Source organism: Nicotiana tomentosiformis, chromosome 3 (genome assembly GCF_000390325.3).
Source record: "Nicotiana tomentosiformis chromosome 3, ASM39032v3, whole genome shotgun sequence".
In the NCBI taxonomy this organism is placed as follows: domain Eukaryota; kingdom Viridiplantae; phylum Streptophyta; class Magnoliopsida; order Solanales; family Solanaceae; genus Nicotiana; species Nicotiana tomentosiformis.
The window spans coordinates 104,826,156-104,846,649 of record NC_090814.1 but is presented as its reverse complement, the minus strand read 5'-3'; the positions used below and the strand labels follow the sequence as shown (position 1 = coordinate 104,846,649).

The 20,494-nt window shown below is 37.8% G+C and overlaps 3 protein-coding genes across 5 annotated transcripts; 1 reads left to right on the top strand and 2 right to left on the bottom strand.

Moving 5' to 3' along the window:
* Nucleotides 1-6,470: 6,470 nt before the first annotated feature.
* Nucleotides 6,471-12,657, top strand: LOC104093503 (uncharacterized). 3 transcript variants are annotated; one of them, XM_009599251.4, is made up of 7 exons: nucleotides 6,471-6,604; nucleotides 7,095-7,551; nucleotides 8,035-8,154; nucleotides 8,245-8,298; nucleotides 8,967-9,130; nucleotides 11,249-11,425; nucleotides 12,351-12,657. In XM_009599251.4, exons 2-7 carry the CDS (start codon nucleotides 7,150-7,152, stop codon nucleotides 12,559-12,561), a joined length of 1,128 nt encoding a protein of 375 aa, XP_009597546.1. In that variant the 5' UTR covers nucleotides 6,471-6,604; nucleotides 7,095-7,149; the 3' UTR covers nucleotides 12,562-12,657. The 3 variants fall into 3 exon arrangements, with proteins under 3 accessions (XP_009597546.1, XP_009597547.1, XP_070053496.1); XM_009599252.4 differs by lacking the exon at nucleotides 6,471-6,604 and adding an exon at nucleotides 6,687-6,703; XM_070197395.1 differs by lacking the exon at nucleotides 6,471-6,604 and having other exon boundaries at nucleotides 6,914-7,551.
* A 479-nt stretch (nucleotides 12,658-13,136) lies between these two features.
* LOC104093502 (probable aquaporin TIP3-2) lies at nucleotides 13,137-14,833 on the bottom strand. Its single transcript, XM_009599250.4, has 3 exons — nucleotides 14,465-14,833; nucleotides 13,837-14,087; nucleotides 13,137-13,751 (listed from the first exon to the last, which is right to left on the bottom strand). Exons 1-3 carry the CDS (start codon nucleotides 14,601-14,603, stop codon nucleotides 13,359-13,361), a joined length of 783 nt encoding a protein of 260 aa, XP_009597545.1. The 5' UTR covers nucleotides 14,604-14,833; the 3' UTR covers nucleotides 13,137-13,358.
* A 927-nt stretch (nucleotides 14,834-15,760) lies between these two features.
* LOC104093501 (probable leucine-rich repeat receptor-like protein kinase At1g68400) lies at nucleotides 15,761-19,618 on the bottom strand. The gene is made up of 3 exons (XM_009599249.4): nucleotides 18,287-19,618; nucleotides 17,142-17,531; nucleotides 15,761-16,594 (listed from the first exon to the last, which is right to left on the bottom strand). The coding sequence occupies exons 1-3, from the start codon at nucleotides 19,122-19,124 to the stop codon at nucleotides 15,951-15,953; spliced, it is 1,872 nt and encodes a 623-aa protein (XP_009597544.1). The 5' UTR covers nucleotides 19,125-19,618; the 3' UTR covers nucleotides 15,761-15,950.
* Between the last annotated feature and the right edge of the window lie 876 nt (nucleotides 19,619-20,494).

The window sequence follows — 20,494 nt, the reverse complement described above, 5'->3', positions numbered from 1 at the left end:
ATATTGTTGTCCCGAAGTCTGACCCTGATGGCCTGAATACCCACTAGAAGAACCCTGGATGGCTGGTGGGCGGTATACACTCTATGGCATGGCACTGAAGTAGGCACTGGAGGAACCCTGATGAACTGGTAGGCGATAAGAACTCTCTCGCATAGCACTGAAATAGGGTCGTGCTGGAGCACCCCGAAGAAGTAGTGGTGGTGCTGGATATGTGGGCCTGCTAGGCTGAACCCTCCCAAACTGACCTCTGCCCCTAGCCGGGGCACCTCTAAACTCTCCCGAGAATCGGGTCCTCTTGTCCTGCTGCATCTTCTCTCTACCCCTCTAGCGGTAGCCCTTAATCCTCCGAGCAATCTCTACTACTAGCTGATAATCAGTACCCATCTCAAACTCCCTGGCCATGCTAGCCCGAATACTGGGGTGTAACCCCGCAACAAATCTTCACACTCTCTCTGCGTCCGTAGGAAGTATCATAAGTGCATGGCATGACAACTCAGAAAATCTCACCTCATAATCGGTCACAGACATCTGACCCTGCTCGAGCTGCTCAAACTAACACCGCAACTCTTCCCTCTAAGAGGGTGGAATATACATGTCCAATAGAAGCCGTGTAAACTGATCCCAAGTCATGGGAGGAGAACCCGTTTGTCTGCCAAGAAGGTAAGACTGCCACCATCTACGGGCCTTGCCCTCCAGCTGAAAAGCGGTGAAATCTACTCCATGGGACTCCAATATCCTCATGTTATGCAGCATGTTCCTGTATCGATCAAGTCCTCATGCCGCTCACCCACGAAGATAGGAGGGTGTAGCCTAGTCAATCTATCCAGTAGCTTCTGCGGATCGCCGCCCACAGCTGGTCTAGGCTCAAGTGCTGCTGCGGCAACTGGCTGGGCCCCGCCCACGGGTAGTGTGCCCGGAGTCTGATATACTACAGCTGCGTGCCCAGGAGCCTGAGCAATAGGGGTTTGTGCACCCCCTCCTGCCTGAGATGTGGCTGGGTCTGCTGGAAATAAACCAGTCTGAGTCATAGTGTCCATGAACCGCAGCATACGGCCCATGACCTCCGGAAAGCCCGGTGCTGTCATGAAATCTACCGGGGCTGGCTCTGGAACAGGCACCTCGCCCTGCTCCTCCATGATGGGATCCTCCACTAGATCCGTTGTTGGTGCTACTGGGGCAGCTCTGGGACGCCCTCATCCCGTCCCTCGGGCCGGTGCCCTCCCCCAGCCTCTGCCTCAGCCTCTAGCAACGGGGGGAGCAGCTCCTCCTGGGTCTGGAACATTTGTTGTACGCGTCCTCACCATCTGTGAGAGAATAGAAGGAAGAAACTTAGTATACCATCAATTGCACGATAGGAGAAGAATAAAGAGTAGTTTCCTAGCACCCTATAACCTCTCGAAGATAAGTACAGACGTCTCCGTACCAATCCGCAAGACTCTACTAGGACTGCCTATGACTTATGGACCTACATGAACCTAGTACTCTGATACCATATTGTCACGACCCAATTCCATTATAGGCAGTGATGGCGTCCAACACCATTGTTAGGCAAGCCAACACTGATCAACTAGTAACTTTCCGCTTAGATAGATTTGAAAACGATAGCTTTTTCCTTATTTTTAAAAAAAAAAGATTTAGGAGTTTGCAATTTTAACATAAATAAATGGAAGCAATTAGTAGTAATCGTAATCATGTGAGCAAACCAAAACCATAAGTCTACTAGTGTGTGTGCCAAGACCTGGTGTCACAAGTATGTGGGCAATCTAGTAGAATATACAAAACAATGCTAGCCTACTATCTGAAAGGAAATAGACAGAAAATAAAAGAACATAAGAGAGACTCCAGCTGCTGTAGAACGGCTCAAAAGGACAGCTCACCGGGAAGTCTTGAGCTGGGAAATCAGCCGATGCGCCGGACTAGTGGCCAGATGCACCTGCCTCAAATCCTGTACAATCAAGTACAAAAGTGTAGCGTGAGTACATAAAAATATGTACCCAGTAAGTATCCAGTCTAACCTCGAAGAAGTAATGACAAGGGGTCAACTTCAACACTCACTAGGGCTAACAATATAATAATATGTGATTCTAAATAAGCATGATACACAAAACTAACAATAAACTCATAACAAGAAATAGCTGTACAGTTCTTTCATCATATCTAAGAAACCAAAATACTTCCTTCATTTTAAACAAATGATCTCTAAAACAGTAAATTTATACCAATTATAAAAAAGGCTTCCACTTCTATTATCACACACAAATTCCAGTGAGGACGTTCGGCCCGATCTAACATGAAAATATAAACTGTGTACTGCCGATGGTCGAACGACGCGAACCATAGATGCATCTATTAACCTGCCGAGGCGAACGACCAGCTCCCATGAGAGTACTGGAAATAGTCACCCCGCTCGTTGAATATACTTGCGACGTGGTTAAATATAAATATAACGTAAGTTTTCTCAATTCTTTTCAAAATATTAATTTACTTAAAACCTTTGAAATCTTGAAATCCTCAACTTAGTTCCATCCAATGCAAATAAACAATTATGTTCAGATAACGATACTCATAAAGTATGGTGTAAGCCTAGAACTACCCGAACATAACAAGATTAGTAGCTACGTATGGACTCTCGTCACTCCGTGTGTACGTAGCCCCCACAAATAATCATACATTAATTAAGTTCACCTATGGGGAAATTTCCCTCTTACAAGGTTAGAAAAGAGATTTACCTCGCTTTAAGGCCTACTTTTCGATCCAAGCTTATGCCCAAACCCTCAATTTGGTGTCGAACAATCCAAAACTATTCAAATAGTGTAGAAACTAATCAACATAGGCTTAAGAGTTCATAACCCTACTATTTAAGTAATTTCCCAACCCTAAATGCAAGATTCCTAAAATTCACCCCCGGGCCCACGTGTCCGGATTCTGAAAAATTTCGAAGAAAGTTGTTACTCATAACCTTAGGAGCATAAATATATGATTTTCATTAAGTTCCATAATCATTTTCGTGGTAAAACTCTATTTTTTATCAAAAACCTAGGTTTTCCTCTAAACCCATAATTTTTACTAATTTACATGTTATAACCTACCCATAAACCATGTATTTAACTCACATTTGATAGAAATTACTTACCTCAACTAGTTGATAGAAATTCCCTCTCTAACCAGCTCCTAAATCGCCCCCAAGAAGAGTAAGAAGTGAGCAAAAGTGCTCGAACCCTGATTTAAAACATCACTGCCCTTCAGCGACTTCCGCACCTGCGGTTAAATTGGCGCACCTGCAATTCCGCTTATGCGGACAACTCGCGCAGGTGCGGACCATCTGCCTCATCTCGCAACTGCGCCCAGGTGATCGCACCTGCCGCCACACATCAGCGACAAACGACGCGCACCTGCGACACTACCTGCTCTTGCGATGCCTGCCTTCGCACTTGCGCTTTCGCAGGTGCGGTCCTTCTTCCGCTTCTGCGATGGCTGGGCAGCCTACGATGGGACGCATCTGCAATCATAGGGCTCGCACCTGCAAGCTCGCACCTACGGCTGACCAAGTGCAGGTGTGATTATGACAGCAGCTGGAGCTTCAGTTTTGGCTTTCAAATTCCAACTTGGTCCTAGCCTCGTTCGATTGTTACTCGGGGCTCCGGGGCCCCGTCCGAATGTTCCAATAAGTTTGAAATCAGAAAATGGACTCGCTCGAACTCTTGGAACTCCCGAAATAACATTAAAACTAAGAATCACACCATAAAACCAATTAAATCAAACTTAAGAACTTCAAGTTCTTCAATTTACTTCCAATGCGCCGAAACGTACTTATACTACTCGGAATGATACCAAATTTTGCGTGCAAGTCTTAAATGACACTACGAAACTATTTCCGGTCTCAGAATTTCGTTTGGACTTCGATATTATCAAAACCCTCTCCAAACTACATTTTAAAGAACTTATAAACCTTCAAGAACCAACTTTCACTATTGGGCGCCAAAATGCTCCCAGGTCATCCAAAACCCAATCTGAACATACGCCCAAGTCTAAAATCATCATACGAACCTATTGAAAATGTCAAATCCCGATTTCGAGGTCGTTTACTCAAAATGTTGACCGAAGTCAAACTTGACTTTTCAAGCCAACCTTAAGGAACCAAGTGTTTCGATTTCAACCTAAACTCTTTCAAATCCCGAACCAACCATTCCCGCAAGTCATAAATCAGTAAAAGCATGTACGAGAAATTTTATTTAGGGGAACAAGGTTCTAGAAAGCAAAACGACAGGTCAGGTCGTTACAGGTAAGCAGTGGGGCAGGTGGAGAGTTGGGTATTGGAGACTAGTATCTGTAGGAAGGTTGGTATGGTAGAAGGGGACGTTGGCTGGTCGACGTGCATATTAGTTATGTCAGGAGGATCTGGAGTATTGAGTATAGTAGTTATGAGATTTTGGGCCATGATCAGTAGTGTAGCATAAAGGAAAAGATCTGTGACTGGGAAGTGTTGATGTGATGAAATAAGAGGAGAAAGTTAGAGAGACGTAGGAGCTTCACTCTCTACCAACATTATATCTAGCAAGGTTGCTTCTCTCATCATTAATTTGAAAAAGTTGTATACGATTGCCCTTATCTTAAATGTACTTTTGAAGGAAAATTGTGTATGAAAAGGCATACATGTTTAGAAATGATTTATCAAAAAAAAGAAAGTCAAAATACTTTATGTATTAGATTAAGAATCGTTTGGTTGGTGAATAAGTTATATCAAAATTATAATATGAAAATTAAATAATAAAAAATTATATAGTGACTATTTTTATATTGATAGATTTTTGACTTATTTGAAAAATAAGATATATGAGGTATAATATGAAATATGTGCCAAATAAATTGTTATAAATTTGTATTTCTAATTTATCCTTAGACTAAAGGACATTGAGAGAAAGCCTTAAAGAATTCCATATTGGTCATTTAAGTATTTTATTCTACCATTATTAATTCCATGATTGTTATCTCATATTGAAGATGATATAAAAATAAAACCACAATTATGCTATAACTAATCTTAGGATTGTTAATGGTAAAATAAGAATTAAAATCAAATACGAAATAAAATAATGCTACATTTTTATCTGAGGATTGCTATCAGTTATCCTATAAATCAAATGATCACTAACTGTCTATATCTCAATATGTTATTTCAAGCAAAATTCAGGATAAATTTTTCCTTGAATATCTATGGATTTAATTTTTTTATATTGAATTTAAGTAGTTCTTTTTGGATCTAAGTAATTGAATGCCAAATTAAGATATTTTCACTAAAATATGGACTTTTGGTTCAACAGTTTCAATAGTGTGTGTTTTACTTCTTCCTTTTATAGAATATTAAATTTATAGAAAACATATTTGTAGAATGTGGCTTAAGGATAAAGCATATAAGTCATATACGCCGCATGTTGCTTGTAAATTGCATTTTTCGAACACAATTTATAAGTCATATTTGCTATATGTAATTTATAATTCTCATTTAGCATTGTATTTTATAATTTATTGATTGCGATTTGTGTTTGCTAACTGAGTTTAAAAATATCCTTATTCAGATCCTTAATCATTACATTTTTTAAAAATATTTTAGCTCTTTATTTATAATTTTCCAGTTTAAAATATGGTTTCCCCTATACAAAGGAATGAGTTACTCTCCAATATAGCACAACACACTTTACAAAAATATTCAACTATAAATCAATATTAAGTATGTATATGCATCAATAAATTTCTACATTTATCAAAATAAATAATAATCATTAATTAAGGGTTACTATAAGAGGATAAACCGTTTTTTAATTTAATAAGTCATTTTTTATTAATGAAATTTAAATAAAAATTTATCTATACTATATTAAAAGTATGAAGACCCTTAGCGAAATATCATTCGTTTTTTTACTATTTAAAATTAGATTTCACACTAGACAAAATAGTCATCTAATTATTTCCCAAAATTTTAAGACTTTGAAATAAATTAAGTTTTGTTTATTAAACTCTTCCTTAAATGAACTATTTAAGAAAATCTAATATTTAAAACAATATCACTTCAATTCAAATAAACACATAAAATTGAATACAAACGAAAATATCCCAACTTTTACCGAACATATCTACAACCAATTGAAATGAAGGGATAATCATTAAATCATACTTAGTACTTATATAATTAAATAAGGAAACATATATAAATGTTGTAGCTATATACGTATGTAATAGGAGTCCAAAAATAAAACACTCATCTACAAATTATAAATAGGGAAATACCGCATATGTATAGGAAAATAGTGCATTCTTTATTGAAATAATTAGATAAATGGGGTCAATAATTATTATTTTAAAAAGTATGTCTTTTTCTTTAACTTTTTTTTATAATAACCCAAATAATAAAATTTATATAATTCCTTAAAAAATTGTACTAATTATAAAACGCATTCAATTATAAAACGCATTCAATTAGTGCGAATTATAAAACGCATTCAGTTTCGCCCAGCCCAACAGATGGGGCGACGGATAATTGGGTTCCGTTTCCAACAATTCTGTATTCGACCTACAGAAAAGAGGATCATTTAGCAGTGATACCATGGTACTTTTATCTTCTATTTCAACTTCCCTGTAATGATAATATGATATTCCCCTAGGTGATTTTTAACTGTATAATTTTTAGGTTAATGGATGTTGATAGGTAAGTGTAGGATTGTCAATTGTTCTGCTCCTTTATCATCAAAAGAGCCGTTCTTATTCAGTTCATCATTGGTTTTACAGAATTAGCTACAATATATAAGTAAATGTTACCTTATCTACTATACTTATTTCTGTATTCACAGTTTTGGCTTCATGAATTGACAATTATTCTTTTCCAGTTATCGCTATTTTATTCATTTATAATGTGTAGGCTGCGGCTTTGTATTTGCATTTCTGAGATGAAGGGTTTCTTCTAGGAAAAGCAATGCTCACTGACACTGGTTGAATTCTAAGAAATTAAAAATGTTTCGTGCATCATACTTAAAAGTGATCAACTTTATAGGAGCTTGTTATTCATGGTCAAGAATAAATTCTTTGATTTTCTGATGTAGGATTAGTTGATTCAAGAGTAGAGGAAATAGGAAAGGAGAAGAAAGCAATAAAAATATGGTTCTATGCTTAATTTCGTCCAGCTCGATTTTCACTCTGCAGCCTGGACGTTCTAGATGTCTTCCCAAATGTATGGGAGTCCAGAATAATGGGAGATATCTCATGAGTGAGGTGGATGTTACGAGGCATAAGATTGTCCCTTCTGCTAGGGTAGATACAGTTGGTTTGGAGGTTTTTGTAGTTTCAGACTTGCATACAGAATACCCGGAGAACATGGAGTGGGTAAAGGGTTTACCTAGAAAGGGGAAGAAAAAGGACGTTCTGCTCGTTGCTGGAGATGTTGCAGAGACTTATGAGAAGTTTGTATTAACAATGTCCCTCTTGAAGGCTAGTTTTGAGCATGTGTTCTTTGTGCCCGGAAACCACGACCTTTGGCTCCGTAGGGAGAAAGAGAATTATGTAAGCAAGCTTTTCTTCATAACGTTCCATGAAGATGTGATTTACAGAGTTTAATTCAAATGTACTGTGTAGAATTGCATCATATGTCACTAGTTGTTGTTGTGATTTTGCATTCATGTGTCATTGTATTCTGTTAAAATGGTTTTGTGACATTATGGAATCCCGTCACTAATGGAGGGATTTTTAACTGAGCAGAAATTCTCCTTTTGAAGCATTTATGGCTGCAGTTTCTTATGCATGTCCCTTTCTCAGTCAACGACATTGCCTTTTAGACAGTCTTATTAAGTTTAGGTCTCAAAAGCTTCGTCCATGCAGAAAAAGTAACACTTTAAGAATGAACATTGGTGGTGTTTCCTCTTCTCTTTTCTTTTTTCCCTCTTCTGCTGCCATTGAAGTAGAGTACTGCTTTTCCTGCTATAATGGTAGTTTTGTAAAACTAAAAGCAATACAACGTGATTAATGTGATGCATCCTCTGTATTCAGGTTGATTCTCTTCAAAAGCTGAATAAAATGCTTGATGCATGTCAGACGCTTGGAGTGGAAACTAATCCTAGTGTCATTGATGGTTTGGCAATTATTCCTCTATTCTCATGGTACCACGAGGTAAATGTTACTGTACAATAGCAAAACTATTTCCTTTTTGCAGCTGGGTCATTTTATGCACATCTTGATGTCATTTCTGCTTGATCCCAGAGCTTTGATAGAGAAAAGGACATAACCGGCATCCGCATTCCATCTTTGGAGCTGGTGATTCACTTTCTTTCTCCTTGTAAGGACTAACAATCTTTTAATTCGATGATATGTTAGCCTCTTCCTTGTCCCTTGTTTCGAGATAGACAGAAGATGAGCAAGTTGAGTGTGCCAATCTTTAGCTTACTGACAACTGAAATGAACAGCTCTCCTTGTTATCACTGAAATTCGCCTGAAAATAAGTCAATCAATAGCTCTTCCATCTCTGATCTCACATAGTGCTCTGAAGTGATGTGCATTCCATTGCAATTCGTTTTTTTCAATAAAAGATTCCAGATTGCTCCAAGGAAAATGTGCCCATTACCTTGGGGTGACTTCAAGTACTCTCCGTGATGGGTAGGTGAGTATATGGGGATAATAGTTGACATTTGCAAGTCACTTGCTCATCTTCTTTTGCGTTTTATTTGTTTAACTATCTTAGTGACTCTTCTTTTTGTGGTTGCTTTGGATGCACTTTCACTGTTCTGAGCCTGTTCATTTTGCTACTTGTATTGCAACATTTCTCTATGTTTTTTGTGAGTTTGCAGTGCTCAGACAGTTATATTTTGTTCTTTCAACAAGTTTCTATTACACAGTTAATAGAAACTGATTTATGTGATAGTAGTTTACTGATTCTGTCTTCTATGCTAGTACAGTGTAATTCACCCTCACCAATTTTTGCACAGGCATGTAAGGACTTTCGTGCATGCAAGTGGCCTGATGGACTTATAAATGGAGATAACTCCCTTGCTGCCCATTTTGATGCCATGAATGACAAGAATCAGGATACACTCCAGGAAATGCTGGCAAGATGCAATCAAATAATTTCATTCTCACACTTCGTTCCAAGGTTAGTGAGTACATCAGGCTATTTCAAAATCTCTTTGGGTTGCTAGTCTAAAATTTGGTCGATTATGGTTGAAAAGCCTCAGTCTTGCGCTACAGTAGAGGCTTCTTGTAGGATTTAACGATGTTCTTGAAGGGCGGACCAGAAATGCAGTGGGTCAACTTTATCTGGATGAGGGATTACTTTTTATCAGCTAAAAATGTGATTTCACTGCAGTTGCTTCTTATTGACCATAACTAGCCACCGTAAGCGAGCATAAATTTCGTAAACTATAACAAGATGAGTTGGAACACTTATGTTTAAGTTTTCATAATGTGGGGCTAATTGACATTTTCATTGACTGGAGATGACTTCTTTAGAGTGATTAATTATGCTGAACAGATCTTACTCACTTGTGCTCAAGGGCGGATTTAGGAGGGCGAAAGGGGTTCGCCCGAACCCCCTTCGCCGGAAAATTACACTGTACATATAAGACAAAATCCATTTTGTACCTCTATATATATTATATTTTGAACCCCATTGACACAACCCAAAAGCATAGCTCAATGGTCAAGGGAGTTCAAAACCTTTGTGAGGTTGCTGGTTCAATTCCCATTCCCACAGTCTGTTTTAATTTTTAACTTTTTCTTTCTTTACCCCCTTAGCGATAATCTTACCTCCGCCACTGCTTGTGCTGCCTTCTTTGGTCTGACGATTATTGTTACTGGACGTAGTTCTTTCTCCTCCATGACTTCTTGTATTGAGTTGAAAGAATATATTGATACGTTCATTTTCATTTGGTAGAATGTTTTGAATCTAGTGTATTTTCTCTGTACCATTTTTTGACGAGGGTATTATTTGGATTGCTCAGTTCTTCTGAAAAATCTTTAGGTATAGAATGTAATAATGCCTTCCTCTTTTCTTGTCTTGCTTACTGCTCCTTTCATCAATACATGCATCAAGATAGATGGACTTCTTTTTCCTTTTCTTTGGGCTGTTTTTTTTTTGTGGTGGTGGTGTGTGTGTGTGGGGGGGGGGGGGGGTATGGGAGGGGAAGAGGGCGCAATGGATACTTAAAAACTTAACATTCTTCAAAGTAGTGGACATTCCACCTCACTGACACTACTAGCTTACTCCATAGAATCAAGGTTCAAGAAGATTATGTGTAAAATCATATCTTTCAGGGCAGCAATATTGCATCTTACAGGAGTTATCACTCTAATGAAAGCATCGCGTCATATTTCCCAACTTAATGGACTTTGATAACAACATGCTTTACTAGCATGTACAGTTTACTGTCATTGGTGTCGTCTCCCAAGCTTGTGTCAAGCGTTAATAATTAATAATTAATACTCTCTCTTCAATGGTCTCAGATTACGTTGTGCTAAGCTAAATGATAGTAGTAGTTTTTGTCACCAATGTGTTATACCGAGAGTCGAGAGATCAAGAATATGAAAAAAAATGCTGAAAATTTATCCTTTTGTCATATTAACAAGGATAAAAGAATACATTGAAAGATCTCCGTCACTCTCCTTTTTACTGTTCTCTCTAATGTTGTATTGGGGAGCATACACCCTTGACTGTCCAATATTACTACAGGACCTAACTACAGTATCATAGTGCTTTCTCTCCACCACTTTTTTTCATCCTTTTCTCTTGCTGTCTCTCCCCCTTCCAAAGCAATTGTGGTCACGAGGCATGCATTACTTGTTGTATAATACTGTATCACTATATGGTGCTTCCTCTAGGATTTTTCTCGCTTTATGTAGGGGAGAGGTATATGTCCTCCATGTAGGTAATTAACGTGAGTAGCTAGCTATCTTTAACAAGAAAACTATGTGGAAACTCGGCCCTTTGGTTGGTGGGTTACATGTTGTTTCAATAACTCTCATGCATCATTTATCTTCTGTTTGTTGTTTTTCCTATTAATATGGGATTTCTCCAGGGAAAGTACATGAGTAGCTTGATACAAAAATTCTTTGAACTGAATTAAAATTAGATGTAGTCCCCTTCTCAGAACAGTGTAGTATATTCTCCAGCTTTTAAATATATTTGTCCGATAGATTGCAGTCCTTAAACATCTTATGCTGATGATTTCGTTGCTGTACTCTGATTGGACTGTTTATTGTCACCTCTTTGCAGACTAGAGCTTTGTCCAGAGAAGAGAATGCTTTTCTATCCCAACCTTCCAAAGATGATTGGTTCTGACTTTCTTGAGGCCCGAATAAGATACATACATGGAGCTAGAGGGAGCACAAAAGCTTGTCATATTTTTGGTCACACCCACTTCTGCTGGGATGTCCAGCTTGACGGTATCAGGTGTGTTCTGCTCTTGGATGCATTAGACTGCTCAAAGACATTAAATGCCTGCTATTTTTTTTTTTTTTTTTTTTGAGAAGGTAACATATTCAGTATATCCATAAATATCCTTGTTCTTCTTTCAAGGAGCTTAAAACATCTAGAATTGAAACAGGATCATCTATGTATTCTGATTTACACCAAAAAAAAACACAGAATACACTTCATCTTAATTTTCTGGAGAGGGTTGCTTATATCTTCAAAACATCTCGAGTTCCTTTCCTTCCAAACTGTCCACCAAATAGTTGCTGGGACAATTTTCCATCTGTCTTTGTTGTGGTAAAGCTTGCCCCGGAGTTCCAGCTTAGTAAGATTAAATGCCTGCTAGTTGTAAGGAGTTTTTAATTGAAGCAAAATGTAGTGTGCATGAGTGTTAGATTATTTTCCTCTGAGTTCTGGTCTTAGAATATGTTGATGGAGAAGACGGAAACGTGACTTAATATTATAGTATAATTTTTGAAAATGCGGCCAAACTTAATTGTATTAGATCTTGCCGTGAAAATCATGCATCTGGCTGGAAACATACTCTATGAAACGAAGAAGATACTCCTTTAAAAAATTATGTAATATATCTGATGAAACCTGAATAGTACTAATCTTGCAAGAATTTTAGTTTTTTAAATATCTCATTGCCTTTAGCATATCATGTTTCTGTAACTTACTAATCCAAATGGACTAATCCAAATGGCTTCCCCATTTATTTAGAATCACTTTGAACTCCTACAAAATGTAAAGTATAACCTTCACATAGAAGAACAGAATAAAGCAGCTTCAAAAGAACTAGTCAAGTTATATCCCCATTCTATTACAGAGTAGAACTGAGTTGTTATGTTATGGTAACACGTTTTGGAGGATAAAAAAAGCTTGAGGGATTGTTTGGCTGCAGGTATGTGCAGGCGCCATTAGCGTATCCAAGAGAGCGGAAAAGAAGAATGAATGGAGGAGAAGACTGGCTGCCATTTTGCATTTACTCAAATAGTAAACTTACAGAGAGTATGTCTCCTTGTTATTGGTCTGATTATTATGCCTCCAATCCTAGAACCCCTGATGTAACTGAACTTGCTCCATGGGTTGCCAGATTCTACGGCAAACTTTAGCAATCTCTAAGTAAGAATGCTATTTTATGTACTGCAGTATTTCATTTTGTAATTTGTTTCCATCTACCTAGCCATGGCATTCATCCAGTTCTACCACCATCTGTCGTCAAATATTCCGTTCAGACTTTTACCTCAACTGGCAAAGGGAATTTCTAACAGTTTAACTTATTAACTCAGCTCCATACATCCATGAGTTTCTTGAGCAAATAGAACAGAGGGAGTACAAGTAACTAGATCAGACCTCTGGTTCACTAGAGGTAGAGAACATTTAATATTATACTGCTAGTCACTACTCACTAGTGTGTACCCCTATCAACAAACCAATGAAATCCCTTTGAATTTATCTTCGCGTCCTAGCATAAGGTCATTTTTTTGAATGGAAAAAAAAGCTAAATGTTCTGCATTGTACCATGTTGAGTTCTCTTAGTTTAGGTATGCAACTAAGAAAGTTTCTTCGCAGAAAGAATAACAAGTGTTGTGGGACTCAACTTTGGACGCTGAATATTATGAACAAAGCCAAACATTGAACTGACACACAAACATGATTCCATTAAAATAAAAAACCAAGAATAGACTCAGGGATAAAAGTACCTTTTAAAGCTATTACTGGGATCATTGTCTTTATTTTGGAGAACTTACAAAATGCAACTACATAAAGAAGTATCCAACGCAGAAAACATTAGAAAAGGGAATTAAAAAGCAACCATAGACTGGAGTACAAACTTCACATAAAAGTTTCAGTTTTTTAAGCACAATCCTCTCTTATTCACAAATGGAAGACTGCTATCGAAGTGCATTTAGTAATCTTCTGGTGCCAATGGCTGATGGGTGGTCGGGCGCGGAACGGCCTCATGCTGTATGATTCCATACTCGTAGATAAGTCCAGCCAAGGCTGCACCCACAAAAGGGCCCAACCAGTAAATCCAGTGGTTCCTCCACCTCCAGCCGACGAGAGCAGGCCCAAATGCCCTTGCAGGGTTCATGGATCCTCCCTCAAAAGGCCCTCCCACCAGGACATTTGCCCCCACAATGAAAGCAATGGCAAGAGGGGCAATGGTGTGCAAGCTACCCCTCCTTGGATCAATGGCAGTTGCATACACTGTGTAGACTAGTCCGAACGTCATAACTATCTCCATCACAAGTGCATTCAAGTTGCCAACTCCGGCTGCCACTGAGAATCCCAGTGGTCGCTGCATCACCAACAATATAATTACGCCTCAATCTCAAATAGAACACAAGAGTAAAGATGTCAAAACAACAAAGAGAAGAATGTACCAAGCCATCAGTAGCGAGCCTCAACAAGAGAGAGGCTACAACAGCACCTACAAGCTGAGCTAACCAATAGTAGACAGCACGAACGACGGATATCCTGCCCCCAACAAGCGCACCAAAGGTAACAGCTGGGTTGATATGCCCTCCAGAAACATTCAGGCTTGAGGCTACGGCTGCAAAGAACGATAACGCATGCGCCAGCGCTATCGCTGTCAGTCTTGATGCTCCTAATGCCGTCTCCGGGTACAACTTATCTGCACAACAAATATTCATAGTGATACAACCTCTGTGCATGCATGCATGATTACGAGTGTCGCTGCTACTTATGAGAGTGGTAGAACTATTCTGCATCAACTTTTCGTTAGAAATCATGATTGACAGCATAACACATAACAGAACTAAGATGATACTCCTTCTGTTCCTTTGTATATACACTCTTTCTTTTCAATCTGTACGTTTTTGTTATTTACTCTATCGCTACAGAAATGTGATGGCATATGCTTTAGACTACAAGTTCAGAATGTACTTTACCTTCTAGCTAGCATGTGCCTGAAAGTCTTTCTTTGTTAAACGATGTACCTAATTAATCACACCATCCTATATAAAATGAAACGGATAGTGTATCACTTACCAAGAGCAAGAACGGTGCCTTCACCGGCAAAGACGAAGATGAAGGTGGAGAGAAGCTCAGACAAGGTGGCGCGCATGGAATCAGGGTGTGTGGCTTCATCCGCCCTCCCAAATGCATATCTCCGTTCTGGCATAGCCATAGATTATGATTGTCTGTTACGTTCCTTAGTCTTTCTCTTACGTCCAACAGTTTTCACAATTAATTAGCAGCTTTAGTACCACTGATCAGAGCTGTAAGAAGATTATTGCTCTGAAACTTTCTTGAGATATTAGTGATCAAAGCTGAATGAAGTCACACAGAATATATGAATTGAAGTCACAGAAGAAATCAAGAAAGAAGAGAAGATAAAGATGAAGAGCTCAAAGAAAGATGAGGGTAACCAAGAACGAGATATATGGTGTTATAATAGAAGTAGATGGCTGGTTAAGTTAGACAAAAAATGGAGTTTGGAATGAAGTGGACACTTGGGTGAAAGTGTGCATGAGTTTTGACACGTACTACATAGGTGTCTGTTTCAATCCAATTAACACCGTTTTCTTCTTACTCTTCTTCCACCTAAGCTCAAACCCAAAGACTTACTTCCAAAGTCCATCCACACTACTATATACTTGAATTAAATGAAACCATGTTCGAGTTGCTTCTCTTTTAGTATTTCCTATCAGCTAAATCATCTTCATCCACAACTGCAACAAATTCAAGAAAAGTTGGGCTTTATTCAAACTTTATCGTCATCCTTTTGCTTGCTGCCAAAATCAATTGGCCCCACCTCAGGCTACTACATGCATTATGTACAAAATGGAACACTCCCAACTTCTTTATTTGATAACTGATCCTGAGGTTACTCTTCAAGTTGATCACTCTTTTTTCAAATCAGGAGATTATATTTATCATTTTCTAGATGTATTCCTATTAAAATACGAATTCTGAACAATTGTTTTCTTGGAATGCAATTACTATATCCTAATACCACTCAAGAAGTCGGTTGTACGAATTTTATGGCTTCACTTAAGCTCATCTTATTTCAATATTATATAAGAATACTCTCTTACTTCTAGGTGGCAATGTCATAGAACTTGCCTATTTTTCATCATACATAGGTGCCAACCTAACACGTGGCTAGGTGAGTGCGGCCTTATGCAACTTGTAGTGTCTGATTAGGTTTACGCTGGCTATTAACCAACTGCGACCCTTCTCTTTGCCCAAACTTGGTATTGGTCGCACAGGCAAAATTCTTTTATTCAGTTTATTCAAATAATACCATTATCCAAGAAAAAATGAAAAAAAAACATTGTACTATGTGTTAATTCAAATGGGTATTTTCATCAAGTAAAAGATGAACATTGGAAATACTTACTATCAAAGATCTACAAAGAATTAGCTTGTAGAATGAAAATGATATCATAAAACTAATTAGCTCTGCTTTTAAGCTAAAACCTCCTCCTAAATTTCTAACTTTCTTGGCTACATTTTAGGAGGGAAACTTCAACTAAGAAACTGAATCATCTTCAACATCAGTGACTGATCTCTTTTGTTCAACCTCAATCTCTTCTATTCTTCTAAACACTTCACTCATTTTAGGCCTCTTTTCTGGCACCTCATCTGTGCACTGCAAAGCCAACTCAGTAAGTTTCAACATTTCATTATACCCTTCCTTTTGTGCAAGTATTTCCATATCCAAAATATCAGTTGACCAATCATTATTTACCACTGTTCTAACCCACTCAGAAAGATCATCATCAACAATATTTGTAACTCCATTTTCTGGTGAGAATAATTCACCTGGTATTTTTCCAGTGATCACTTCTAAGAGTAGAATCCCAAAGCAATAGATATCAGCTTTTCTTGTTAGCTTTTTCCCTTGACAGAACTCTGGAGATTTTCCCACTGCTAATTTTTTTGAGGATTCTTTAGATGGTAGCAAAGGTAAGAATCCATAATCTGTTAGCTTGGAATGGTAATTCTTGTTCTGAGGGTCTTGTTCGATTAGGACATTTTTTGATCTGATGTTTCCATGTGGCACCTTATGTGATGGTAAAGACTGGTGCAAGAAATTAAGAGCTTTTGCAACATCCTTTATGATGGATATTCTTGCTGTCCAATTTAGTGGTTGTCTCCCAATTCCTCTGTTTTCTGCAACCAAGAATCATTACTTTTTAAAAGGTAATTTTAAGGGGAAAAAGGGATGATTTGCTACGAGTAAATCGTCTTATATTTGCTCTATAACCTAACAGAGTCCAACTTGAAGTACAAGTGTATAACATGAGGTAATACTAAACCATAATTAAAAAAAGAGTGTCAATTTGAATCTTTGCCCTATTGTAAAAGGTCGCCCGGTGCACAGATCATCTCGCATTCACGCAGAGTCTGGAGGGCCGCACCTCAAGTGGATGTGATGTAGGCAACTTATCTTGATGCAAGCATCAATGGTTCCCCTTTCTCTTTTCACGAATGTCCTTTCTCTTTTCCCGGATGTGACACGTTGAATTCATCCAGTCGAGTTCATGCTGGAGGTAGAGAAATACGAGACGATTTGCTAAAGAAAAAAGTATAAATAGCCCTAAACTATAATAGAAGTAAAATTACGGGACAATTTGCTATAACAAGGATATGAATAGTCTCAAAGTATAACACTAACTTTGCCAGAAAAAGAAGGAAAAAAGAGAGTTAATGAACCAACCATGTAACAGCTCGAACAAGTCACCATAGGGAACATATTCATAAACAATGAGCTTCTCCTCCTTGGAAAAGTAGAATGAAATCATCTCCACAAGGTTTTCATGTCTCATTTTAGCAAGCAACTGCATCTGCTGGGTAAATTCCTTCTTGCTCAAAGAATTCATTTCTTTGAGTCTCTTAACAGCAACAACAATACCAGATTCCAGGATTGCTTTATATGTTGTGCTTAGTTTTCCTTTTCCTAACACTTCAGCTGATGCCCTTAGCAAATCATCCATGTCAAACACTGATGTATCCTTGTCAAAGAATTCCAATTCCAATGTTCTTTCTGGATCTTCTGTGCTCTCTGACCAATACCTTCTCTTTTTCACATTCTCAGTTGAAATATTTCCTGTCAACATTAAAATTGGAAATGTTAAAAGAGGAAACAATAACAATATAAACTACTCCATCATCACATGTCATCCTCCTCCTATATTTTTGCATTATGTCCAAATTGAATAAAAAAACAAAAAAACCCGAAATAGTTGTGGATCTTTAAGTCCAACTCAGTAGCTAATCTTGTTCTATGTGTAGGTGTCACGGTTCAGAGCCGAGTGACTAGAGCCAATCTTATTGAGCTAGAAGTGGTTGACTTTGACGTCATAATGGGAATGAATCGGTTGTCTTCCTGTCGCAAAATAATCATCTTTAGCACCTCTGGAGCCAACGAGTTCTGAATGACCTTCCTCTCGCAGTTTAAAAAACATTGTCCCTATTTTGAAAAAATCCATATCGTACATCCGAAAAATGTGTCTCAATTACAGCCAACTCCCACTCCCTTGTCTCTTTCCCAGTCGAAAAAACAGCCCTACACCAGATAACTTGCTCATCTAATTCGATCTGAGCAATAACCTTTCCCCGGAAAACTGGCGCTAGACAGGATTAAAAAGCAACCCGATACACTAAGCTCTTGCTATGCGCGGAGTCGGGGAAAGGGCCGGATCACAAGGGTCTATTGTACGCAACCTTACCCTGGCTGTTTCCACGGCTCGAACCCGCGACCTCCTGGTTACATAGCAGCGTTATTTACCAGTTACGCCAAGGCTCCCTTCAAATAGATAAAATGTAAGTCTTACCTTCAAATAGATAAAATGTAAGTCTTACCTTCCTTGCGCTCTCCTTGTGTTTCTTTTCTCTTAGATCTTCTAAAGTAACCAAGCAAAATGAACATAATGGAAAGAGGGACAAGTGCTGCTGCTGCTGCTATCAAAGCAATACTCCAAACTTTAAGACCATTCTTCTTCTTTTCACCTGGTGGGGGTGGAGATATATAAGGAATTGGTGCTTTAGGTGGTATTGGACAAGGTATTCCTACAACCCCACCACACAAATTTGAGTTATTTCCATAACAACTCCTTGGAAATCTTTGCAAAACAGGAGTTTCAGGTATAGGTCCTTCAAGTTTATTAGAAGACACATTGAAAGCAATCAAACTCTGCTGATCAAATGGTGGAATTGAACCTTCAATATCATTTCCCTGGAGCTCTAATTCTGTCAAATTTTGTAGCTCAATGTACCCTTCTGGAATCGAACCCGAAAATCGATTATCTGAAAGAAACACAAATTCTAGATAAACTAGACCTGTGAGATTAGGTAAAGGACCATACAAGAAATTGTTTCTAAAGCTGAGTTTTTTCAAGAAAGTTATTTGCTCCAAGAATGTTGGTGGAAGAGAACCAATTAGCTGAATTCCTTCTAAAACTAAGTGAATGACATGCCCATCAGAACAAACAATTCCAGCCCATTTACTCTGGTTTTTGTAACAAGGAGGACCTGTCCAATGTGAATGCAAATCGAAGACACTTGATTTTACACTATCTCTAAGCTGCAACAAGGAATCTCTTTCATTTGGATAAAATTCATTGATCTGATCAGCTGATTCTACCACCAGAAACAACGCGAAAAATAGGATCCTACGCGTTAAAGGAGCCAACTTTCTCATTCTGGTCGTGGCACCCTTGACTTTGAAGAGTATAGATAAGTAATAGCCTGTAATTTTACCTGTAGTAGGTGAAGTGAAATCGAAGAACAACTTGAAAAGATACAAAACATGGGTATAATTTCAACTGTGTCAAAACGGTTCAAAGTTCAAAAAACAATGCAAATATTTGGTGTTATAGTGATCTCCATTACAGAATTGTCTTTCTATAAAATGTGGAATATTATTTTAGACAGGTTTGACGTAGTAGACAAGGCAAAGCAAAGCTGCTAAAGATTCTGAGATGAAGACGTGAAAGCGGACACAATAAAGAATTATATTTAACAAGACACGTACAAACACGATGTTTGAAAAACAAAATTGATGTTTTCTAGTTGGTATGATTAGCAGGATGTTTGGGGCGAGAAGTTGAAATATGCATGATAATTATTGTGGTTGTTGACAGCTATATAATAAAACTTTAGGAAGTCTTAATCATATACATTTATAGGATGAAGTTTTTCTTGATAGTTTAATATATACTAGTAGTATATTATAATATTGTGATTATATGATAATGTACATTGGAATATGGAGTTGATTTCAATGGGAGTGATTAGAGTTGGCAGCAGTTGTAACAAAACATTGTTGAAAAATTTTCCTTCCTATTTTTTCCTCTTTTTTTTTTTTTTTTTTTGTTTTGTTTGACATTTTGTTCTCTAATAGTTCCTAGAGTCTCACTCATTCGGTGCGGAATTCAGACTTGCAGTGTCAATGGAATTAATCATTCCTTTACTTTCATTGGCTTTATTTAAGGAGTTTAGTCAAATGATACCATTGTCAAAGAAGTTTATGTTTTCCTTTTGTGGTTGGCGACTAAGAATTTAGTTTGTATTGTAGGGTATAGGAGACGGCTAAAGGTTTTATAAATAACCTCATTTCGGGACCAAAGACAGAAATTTCATTTGCAAAAACTGGCCATATGGGCAGCTCCATAACATTTTGTATTTTAATTCCACTTTTTACTCAAGCTCGTTGATGTCTTTGGAAATTGATATTGAGTCTCAAGAGGTATTAAATATGAGTCTTCATGGTTTAATATATCAAAGTTAACATTACCAATGCTGATTGAGCTGGGGATGTTCTAATTTGAACCATATACATATATATAGGAAAGGGAATAAAGTAGTGAATTATCCGCCTAACTATATATGCTTTAGCAAATGATTAATTGGGAAGTATGCACCCAAAACACAACATTTTGAATCATTACATCTTGATCAACTAAGTGAAGTGTTTAGATTCTCATTCTTGTAAATTGTAATATTCTCAATCTTAATGATGACCAAGATTTGTACTAATATATCATGAACAACATTTGATTAATAATAAGA